The sequence below is a fragment of the Tetrao urogallus genome, assembly GCF_951394365.1.
Source record: "Tetrao urogallus genome assembly, chromosome: 2".
NCBI classification, from domain to species: domain Eukaryota; kingdom Metazoa; phylum Chordata; class Aves; order Galliformes; family Phasianidae; genus Tetrao; species Tetrao urogallus.
Genome location: NC_136814.1, coordinates 29,499,371 through 29,509,436, shown reverse-complemented (window position 1 = coordinate 29,509,436; position 10,066 = coordinate 29,499,371). Strand labels below are relative to the sequence as shown.

The window sequence follows — 10,066 nt, the reverse complement described above, 5'->3', positions numbered from 1 at the left end:
TGCTGTAGCAGTGTACCCACAGGACTTTGTACAGAGAGAAATCAGATTTCCATGCTTTGAACAGCAGCAGAGAGTAGAATACAATTTGTATGGTGTTTACTACGCTCATTCATACATCCATAATTATCCTTGAAGGAAACACCTAAACATTTGACCTCCCCTAACCCCCCACTTTTCCCCTGATTGCTGCCCTGCCTTCTCCCAGAACAGCACTGCTTGCAGAAGCAGGGCTCCTGCTAGGGCTGCTCTCATGTGGCATGCTGTGCAGGGCAGACCCGTACTGCTCCCAGCCACGGAGCTCAGGAGCTCCCCAGCCGCTGGTGCGCTGCACTGTGATTTGTCACAGAGATGAAACATTTTTCACTCCCGTGTGGCTGAGAAGAGCTGCGCTCAGGCATTCCAAATTACTTAACTTCACATCAAATGAAACACATTAGCTCCGTCGTTTTCCAGCGGCTGATCTACATGGAGGAAAACAGGCTATTACTGTTACCAGCCAGGAGCTGCTTTTCAGAGCCGGGATAGGAATTGACATTTGTGTTGTTCAAAGCTATGGATTAATGTCCTGTTGATGTCCTATTAGTGGGACTTTCATCCAAACGTGGAAAATTATAATACAAAAATGTATATTTTTTTTTCAGAATACAGTGAACAACTACAAAAAGAGGTTTCAAATGAAAGTTTCTTTGTAAGCCCCACTTGTAACTACACAGTAGCAGTCACTGCTTCTAATATCTACAGCTTATACCCAGGAGCCTGCACACTCACATATTTTCTGTTTTATACCCTGGAAAAAAAAAAGAAGAAATTGAGTATATATCGGCTAACACCCACACAGCATTCTTCCTAATGTATTTCTACAACTACCAAGCAGAGGTCTCCTTGTAAATAAAAGCAGTCTCTTAAATTTATATTGCACTTTTCTTCTGCAGGGATTTTCATTCTATGTACAGAATAATCTCCACCATCACTGAAATGCAGCCACTTCTGGAGTGGAATAAAGCAGCTACTCGATAAGCATGGAGCAACATAAAACATCAAGAAGGGAAACATAATGTACCAGGTTGGGACTGCAACAGATATTTAAGACGACAGTCTGTAATTAAGTTTAAGGACGGTAATTTAGCCAGAACACTGTGAAAAGTGTGAGGGGGTCTTTAATTGCAAGGGCTGAGGAGCATGGCTTTACATCTCACCTGGGATGCATTACCTCCTCAAGGAGAACTGCCCCCTCAAGCACAGGGATGGGGCAGCAAACCCCAAACGCTGCTGCTCTCGGGAAGGGGGACAGAGCCTCTTGTCCACCACTGCGTGTACACATGCACACACACACACACACAAACAGCAGCTTCCATCACTGCACAGCTCCTCACTGCTGAAGTGCCTCTTCCCTCTGCCATGCTCCCCCTGCACACCTGTCAGGGGAATGAGACCCTTGGTGCTTCTGACGAGCTGAGGCACTTGTGTTAAGGGCTTTCCACCAGACTCACCGCCAGCCGTGTTCAAGCCAGAGATAAAGGAGCAGAGCTCTAGGCTGGAAGGGGCTCCCTGAGACTTTTACCAGAGTTGCAGGGCCAACAAAGTGGCACGTGGGCGCCTGATAGCAAGGAGGAGAAAGCCTCACTGCTGACTGCTTGCTCTGCCCTGAGCCCATGGCTGCGGATGGGCTTCCTGAGCCCTGGGTCGGCTTGTGAGGCACTTACATTCCTCCTGGTGGGCTCAGGGCTGGCAGCAGGGCACGGACACTTACCATGTAGATGTTGCTCTGTCCGTGGGTCTGGACTCTCGGGCTCCACCTCCCCAACCCCTCAGCAGCCCTGCTGCCCACTGAGCATCAGCAAAATGCATTTGTGCAACCTCCTCCCACGGACCTGAGCAGCCCGTGGAAAGCAAGGCCATGAGGATCCCTGCCTCAAAGCCCAGAAGAAGGTGAGATGACTGCCCTGGGCTATGTCTTCCTGATAGGAAAATGCTCCCATTTCCTACTCTGCCCAGTGGAAGGCCCCTGGAGTCAGCAAGATAAGACTGCTAACAGGTCAGGAGACACCAGGTAGCGCCCAAGGGTTCCTGGAAAGCATCACCTCTCTGCTAGGACTGAAAGCAGATTCTTATGAGGGTGATGACTGCTATCCTCCAACAAACACAGGCAAAAAGAAGAGCAGACCATTGGACTGAAAGAGCGTAGTTCAAACATGCTGACGGCACTGCCTGTCTGTCAATATGGCAACAGACAGCAAGAAGCAGAATTGCTCCAAGCTCCCATAACATCCCACAGCACTGCCTGGCCCAGCGAAACAGCTGTCAAATAGGCAGCGTGATCAAGGTCCACACTCTGAAGAGGAAGAAAGACCTTGCAGAGACAGAAGACTGATAGGGCTCTTTCTGGAAAGTGGAGAAAAGCCACAGAAACAAGGGAGAGCTTCTTCATCCCCTTTCTCTTGTCTTGTAAGGGTCTGTACGGAGGAGGCCCCTCGTCCCTCAGAGCTGATGTCTCTCTCTGATGCTGGCTGGGAGTTTTAATGCAGAACTCCCACCAAGGAACAAAGAGAGCTGGTGTTCAGGAATTCAAACTGGATCTCTTGGGTGTTAAATAAAAGCTTTCCTCCTTCATCACTGGAGAAAGAAGGCATCAGCTGTTTCCAGAAGCTGAGCAATGTCAAGAGACAGCTAATACATTCAGGTATGTTGGACAAACACAGTTGTCTCAGTGAAGCTGATATATTCATTATGTTATGTGCTCACTGCACACCTGTGGTGCTCCAGATACAGAGCTCAGATGGGGAGGGGAGTCCCTAGGGGGAGGAGTCCCACTCAGCTAGGAGGCTAGTGGAGAAAGTAACCCCCCGTGCACCGTAAGGTGGGGCTAACTCTGCCCTGTGCTGGGAGGTAAGTCACACCCATTGCTGCTTCCATTTGCAGCAAAGATATCATGGCTCCTGCTTGGCCAGTGCAGGCAGACCCTTCTCCTGGGGTCTGCAAGGCTGCACGTACTGATGGAATTCAGCCACTTCTCCCTTGAGCAGTGGTGCTGTGCCATATTTCCCCCTCTCTGCAGCTAAAGGCCTGAGAAGTGAGGTGGCACTATCAGGCTGACATGCCTGACTCTTTCCATCATTCAAAAAGCTCGAGCTGAGGGAAATTAAACAATGGAGTTAAATATTAGAATAAATAAATAATGCAAGAGAGACAGAGAAGCAATGCTAGGTTTAGGGCTGAGACAGCTCTCATCCCAACAAAAATAGCGAGAAGCCAACGTGTAATTGCTCCCCCCTTCCCACCCCAACCCACTGGGAGACCTTTCTGCCTGCAGCTCGGATCTGCTCTCATAGTTTCTCCACCCAGCAAGAATTGCTGAAAGAGAGAAAGAGGCATGTGGGGGCCTGCACTGCAGCTGAATCCAGTTGGGACTCCTCCACCATTCAGTGCAATCCAAGGGATGGGTCCATTCCTGGGTCCATTCCTGCTCCATCTTCTTCAGGCTGGTGGGTGAGAAGCACTAAAAGGTGGGGAGAGGACAGCAGCGTGGGCCAAAGCAAACTGTACAGGGGGCAATTAAATACATGAGAGCCTGGAGGGTGGATGGATGGAGACACTGAAGCACATGCGGACGAGGCAGGGTGCTCTGGCTACTGGCCTGTGGGGCAGCTGCTGCATCACTGCAGGGCCGCCCCAGCCAGTGGGAGAGCATGGCGGGCTGAGGAGAAGGCTGTGAAATACTGTCCACTAAGCTGCAGGCTCTGTGGTAAAGAAGGTAACTGTTCTGGTAGAAATTTGTGCTTTAATATGTTTTTCTTTGTTTGTTTAAAACAAGTTCCCACTTCCCTGAGGAAGCCCTGTCCGACATTCCCAAGGAAATATAGGGGTAGATTTTTCTTCCTTCATTTGCTTTTCACATTTCTTCCTTCTTTTTTTTTTTGTTTCTTTAATTCCTTCTTTCCTGCGCTTCTGTTTCTTTCCTTCCTTCCTCTCTCTCTCACTCTCTTGTGCACGTGCTTTTTAAAAAACATTGTCTTTATTTTTTAATTTTGTCTTAGACATTATGACTTTCTCAAGGAGTGCTCCAGTTCTGAACCAGATCCCTTTGCGTGGTCATGCCTGTCAGTCTTTGGTAACATATGGACACTTTGGTGTGCCAGTGAGGAGGGGAAGAAGAGGAGCAGAGGTGGCTGAGTAGGAAAGGAGCAGGAATGTCTCGGTCCGAAGACAGGAGCGCTCACTTGCCATCATCTGAGCAGCACGTAAAGGAAGAAAGTCAATGGGCCACAAAGACAAGGGCCATGCTGGGCTGGAACCCCACTTCCTGGAAGAGCAACCGCTGCCAGCCAAGGAGAGAGAGAGAGAGAGAGAGAATTAGTGATGGGAAAGATGCAGATCTCATCAAACAAGTAAGTGCACAGCAGCGTCACTGTCTCTCCTCACACCCAAACCATGAAGCACATCCCAGATATAATGAAAGGTCTTTCTACTCCTCCCTGGACATTTTCAAGGCTTTCCCCAGATTATTTCATTTACAGGCCCAAAATGCTGAATCTTGGTTGCTTTTGCAATTCAACCTTCCTTTCTTCCTCAGATAATGGAAAAATCCTTCCTTCAGCCATGGAAAAAGTTCTCTTTGTGGTTTGGTTAAAGTTTGGCCATCTGAGGACCTTTAACTACATTGGAAATTTGAAAAAAATTAGGGTATTTTGACTATTTAGATGTTTTGTTTTCCCCTTCACCACTGGAATTATGAAAATTGTTGACAGGAACTCTTTCTCAACCATTTTTTTTCTCCTGCTCACCTGGACAGGTTATCGAGGACACAGGCAGGATACAGCAGGACTAAGGCACAAGGCACACCAATGGTTCCTACTTGAAGACTTAATACTTGCATACTGTTCGTGCACCTTGCTATGGCTTCAACCTCAGTGAGTTCTCATTTTCTGGAATGCTTTCAGCTACCTGGAGATGACGCCCCCACACCAGCTCATTGACATGGTCTTCAGCATACTGGTGTTTGGCAGCAGAGCCCCTACAGTATCCAGTTGTTCCTCTGAGCTTTTGCTGACTCATGACTATAAAGAACAAGTTAAAAGTCTGACAGGCCCTCTCCTAACTTCTAGTGATGGAGCCCGTTTTGTCGAGCCCCATAAATACATCACTGTGCACAGCAATTAGGGGAACGTCCCTAGCACACCATTCATATGTGCACTCCCGCTGGCTCATTTTCCTCTGGGGCATTCACATTCTTACCCTTATTTGGTCCAATTGGCTTCCTTGGACAGTCCCCCTTTTTCAGAGTGACATCATCAATGGCAATGTCTCCCTCATAGCTCGTGCCCCGGACGCCTTCGAAGATGATCTGCAATCAGAGCATGGGGCAGAGCCCAGAGTGAAGCTGTGGAGGACCTGCTTTCTTCCCATGCAAGGAGCAAACCAGCTCTTACCAGGTTCCCCTGTGAATGACTTCTCCCTGTTTTTCCAGCACACATAGGATTTGGAGTGCTGAGCCCCACAGAGTAGAGAATCAACCTCTGTGTACTGTCTGCAGTGTAATAAATGAGCATGTAGAGTTCTGCTTTATTAAGTACTTTGCACTAGCAAAACCAACATTGAACAGCACTCGCAAGAGTAACTAAATCCTTATTTATTATTTTATAGTACCCAAAAGCATGCTGGGCATTTTGCCACAGTATCATATTGTACCAGCCTGCATAGCCCCAGATCTCACAAACAACCCTACAGCAGCCAAGCAGCCTGTTGGGCAAAAGCACCTGCAGTAAAACATCTGATAACAAAGCCACACACCTTCCTGGTATTCATAAATAGCCCATCAAGCAGATACATCATGCCTAGTTCACATTTGCAAGCCACCCTACAGTCCTAAACCAGAAGGGTAGTGGGGGGGGGCTCTTGTAGAACGTGCTCTGAGAAGCATCCAGCAATCAAAGTCACTTGTGACCTCTGTGCTTGCACTAAGCTCTTGCCTTGCCTCAGTGACCATGGGGGTGCAGAGCTCCCACAGCACATGGATGGGGTGGTTGGTATGCAGCTCCTCGGCTGTGGCCCTGACTTACCTGGAAGGGCCCAGGCGGGTTGATGGGCACATGTGCTTGCTGCCACATGTTCCCCCTGTTCCCACTCAGTGACCACACCTGGGTGTCGATGGCCCGCTTGTTCCGCACGCGAACCAGCAGATTCAAGGAGCCTGTAGGAGAGAAATTGGGTGCTGGTGACATGGGGCATGCAGGAAACCCAATCTGCTGGGCTGACCCTTGGCACAGTTCCTTCTCCTGAGTTGACAAACATGTCGCACTGGCAGTATTTCATCTACCTGGGCTCTTCAAAGAAGGATATGCACCAAGATGAAGACAGTGGAAATTAAGAAGCAGCAGCAGTTTGTAACATGGCTGGTATGGCCTTGCACAAGAAGTGGGTGGCAGATAGGCTAGTTGCAAGGAACCTAAACAGGTGTCCTGTCCAACCTCTTGCCTGAAGCTGTTTGCAGTTCTAGAGCAAGACAGCATGGCTTTGTCTGGCCAAGTCCAGCACAGACCTTCAGTGATGCCATTGGAGGCTGCTGTTCCCTGTTATATTGTGTAATACTACGGATCCTTCCAGTACTTGAAGGGAGCGTATAAACAGGAGGGGGAATGACTGTTTACATGGGTTGATGGTGAAAGGACAAAGGACAAAGGATGGTTTTAAACTGAGACAAGGGAGATTTAGGTTAGATATTAGGAGGAAGATTTTCACACAGAGGGGCGTGACACACTGGAACAGGTTGCCCAAGGAGGCTGTGGATGCCCCATCCCTGGAGGCATTCAAGGCCAGGCTGGATATGCCTCTGGGCAGCCTGGTCTGGTGGTTGGTGACCCTGTCAATGGTAGGGGGATTGAAACTAGATGATCATTGTGGTCCTTTTCAAACCAGGCCATTCTATGATTCTATGAAAAGAGTTTGGGTTTGTGACCTTTGTAATTGCCTTTCAAACAGTTAGTGGTAAGGGCTGATAGCAGCCTCCTCTTTGCCTGATGGAGCAAGCCCAGCTTCCTCAACCTCTCTTCCCTAACATTTCTGCTCCTGTTCTATCCTGATGACTGTGTGTTGGATCCACACCAGTTGGTCCATATCCCACTTGAACTGAGAGTCCTAGGACACACATTCCCCTCTCCTCTTCCACTGCTGTCACCTGGCATATTTCGTCTACAGTTTTTCCTGATCCTGGCCCTTAGAAATATCACCTGTGTCCTCAGCAGCCACTTGTCCTGGTTACTTACTTGCCCTGAAGCACATAAATGTGCTTTTCTGATGTTCCGTAGCATTGCCTCTCATGGCTGCTCCCACATTTTCAGAGGGACACAAACACTCTGAATCAGCACTGGCTTTAAGCCCTTTCCATCAAACAATTCCCAAAAGATTCTGTCCGCCACTAAAACAAAAACAAAGCCAACAAATATGAAAACATTTCCAGTTTTCACTTTGAAAAGTGTCACATCCCACCTCTACCCACAAATAAAACTGTCAACCTACTGTATCTTTTTAGTAATCCTCCCCAATTGACTTTTTTTTTTTCCCTTTTTTGTTTCAATAAAAACACATTTTTAAACATTCATTCAGGGCTGAACTGAAACAATTTCTTTTTTTCAATTCAGCTGATGAACCAAAAAATCAATCAGGACTCTAGTCACTCTCTTGCTCATCAGTGTCTCTGATACGCAGACATATTACCCCTGAGAGCAGAGAGGCAGTAACAACCCTTACTTAAATGTCCATAGTCTATCTGCACTTGGGATGCTGCCTTCTTGCCTGGGTATGGCTTTCTGGGAGCAATGAGAGCTCAGGGAAAGCGATAGGAAGAGAGACTTTCTTAGATACCTCCTTCCTATACAGTATCCTGAAATCCTTCTTGGCATGTCAGCCCTAGGGGTACTGTATGAAGGACAGGGACCTGGAAGTACTCCTGCTGAGTGCCTTGCTGACAGAGAGCAAGATACATCACAAGGAGTTCAGAGATGCATAATAAAGATGATGAAATGTTTAGATTCTGAGTGGCTGACTTACAAGAAAAGGTTAAAAGAATGAAGTATGTGTATAATTTAGTGAACTGAGAAAAGACAGGCATGGTTATTGACTGGAAATATTCAGAAGCACTAGCATTAAGGCTGGCTGAGATAAATAGATGAACACCTGACCTAACAGGGAGAGGGCAAGACAGCAGGAAGGGAGGGAGACATCCCACCACCTGGGATGCATTCTGGCCAGCCTGCAGAGCTAATACCTCCCTTCAAATTCTTGACACTCAAAAATGAATAAGAGAAGGATGGGAAAACATTTTTCTGTCTGGAAATATTAGGATATCGAATATATCAAACTACTTCCCCAGTGGTTCTGAGTTTCCCACTTCGAATGAGGAGTAAGGTGACTTTGTTCCTCTTTTGATCAGCTGCCACTGCACAACCTCAGGCAGAAGTAAGCAAGTGGGATCTCCCTCCTGGCAACACGGGTCAGCATGGGAGCCTCTGGCAAAACCAGTTTTGAGCCTCTGGCTTCTTGGTGCCCTCCCTAACCTCAGAAGCAACTTAGGAGGGAAGCCTCACTAGGAAGGATACCTAGTCCTCACTGGAGCCCTTAGCCAAACTGATTGCCCACACAGGATCTACATAACCCCATAGATCAATGTCAACATAAGCGTGTTCAGAGCAGCTAATTACAGCGGTCAGAGCTGGTGAGTTGAGGGACTGAGACTAAATTAAGTACTGATATGGAGCTGCCAGCAAGCAAGGATTAAAGTCAACTGCTGTCCATTCCAGCCTCACTCAGGGATGGCAGCTAGGATGTACTACACCAGAGCCTGGCTGAGCAGCCAGCATTGAGACAAATCAAGCAGCAAATGAACTCTGCTGTGCCGCAGGATAAGAGAGATGGTGAGATAGAAAGGTACTCATAAAAGCATCCGGAATGCAAGTTAGTGCCCCCAAAGCACTGGCTGTGAATACCTGGCCTGAACCCAAACTGAGCCTAAGCGTGTCCTCGCTGACAGCCTGCTGTCCTTGAAGCATTCAACCTTTTGGCCCCCAAATTCTCCAGCAGAACAATACTGAACACAAGCAGGTGTTTTTCAAGCAGTTTGAAATTGGAAAGGAAGCTTCCTTGTCTGCCCACAACATGCCATGTATCACCATACCTGTCTACACCTGGAAAACTGAGGGTCAAAACAGCCAAGCAACGTGTCCACGACTGCCTTACAAATCAGAGTTGCAAAGGAGGGTCAGATCTGCTCCTCACAACCTGCATGCAATCCCACTTAAGTTACAAAGCCTCTCTAAGGCTGGGGAAGGACCACAAAACCCTCTTTCTCTAGGAACATCATCATTGAGAACGTGCTTCTGGGAGGCATGGCAAAGATGTCAGCTCTTCAAACTAAATATGGATGAAGCTTCAGCTCCATCTGGTTTTGTACTACTATCACGCCCATTTTCTGGTGTCAGAGTCTGAAGCCAGCTGGCAGTTTTGTTACCTATTTGTTTAGTCAATGCTCTTTCCCCATCTCCTCCATCAGATGTGTCTGGCATTTCCTAATGGCACCTGGTGGCGAGGCACACACAAAGGCAGGCCACGTATCTGCTGCTGAATCTCTCCAGCTGACCAGAGACAGACAAACACAAGAAAAATTCCAGGACACTGACAATCCTATTGTTACCTCTCCCCAAACAAGACAATATTCACATTTCTCTTGCAATCTGTATTATTCCTTCTTCCCAAACAAAAGAGAGAATAAAGGCCAGTGAGGAATCAATTACAGTGGGAGCGAGCCCTGCCTTCTGCTGACTGCCTTTAAGACCAAAGCTGGCATTTCAAGTGTGGCACTCACACAAAAGAGCACCAGCTGGGCTGCCAGATAGAGTAGCCCAAGGGATGCCTTTAAATGTTACCTTCTCACGAGAAGAAAAGGTCTCCTCTCATTTTCCGTGGGATGGAGATTTCACTGTCATGCTGAAAAGCAGTGTGGATCCAGAGGAACCAGCACAGGCGGCACTGGGAGGGAAGCAGGGTCTGCAAGGGTAACACCATGGGCACAGTCCAT

General features: G+C 47.9%; 1 protein-coding gene across 2 annotated transcripts in view; it reads right to left on the bottom strand.

The window, feature by feature from the left end:
• Positions 1–4,223: 4,223 nt before the first annotated feature.
• MDGA1 (MAM domain containing glycosylphosphatidylinositol anchor 1) overlaps positions 4,224–10,066 on the bottom strand; it is a gene marked incomplete at both ends in the record, with an annotated part of 124,697 nt that continues 118,854 nt past the window's right edge. For both annotated transcript variants that reach the window (XM_079532606.1, XM_079532607.1), the window contains 3 exons: positions 4,224–4,315; positions 5,233–5,341; positions 6,057–6,187. In XM_079532606.1, the coding sequence (XP_079388732.1) occupies positions 4,224–4,315; positions 5,233–5,341; positions 6,057–6,187 (332 nt within the window). The remainder of the gene's footprint in view (positions 4,316–5,232; positions 5,342–6,056; positions 6,188–10,066) is intronic.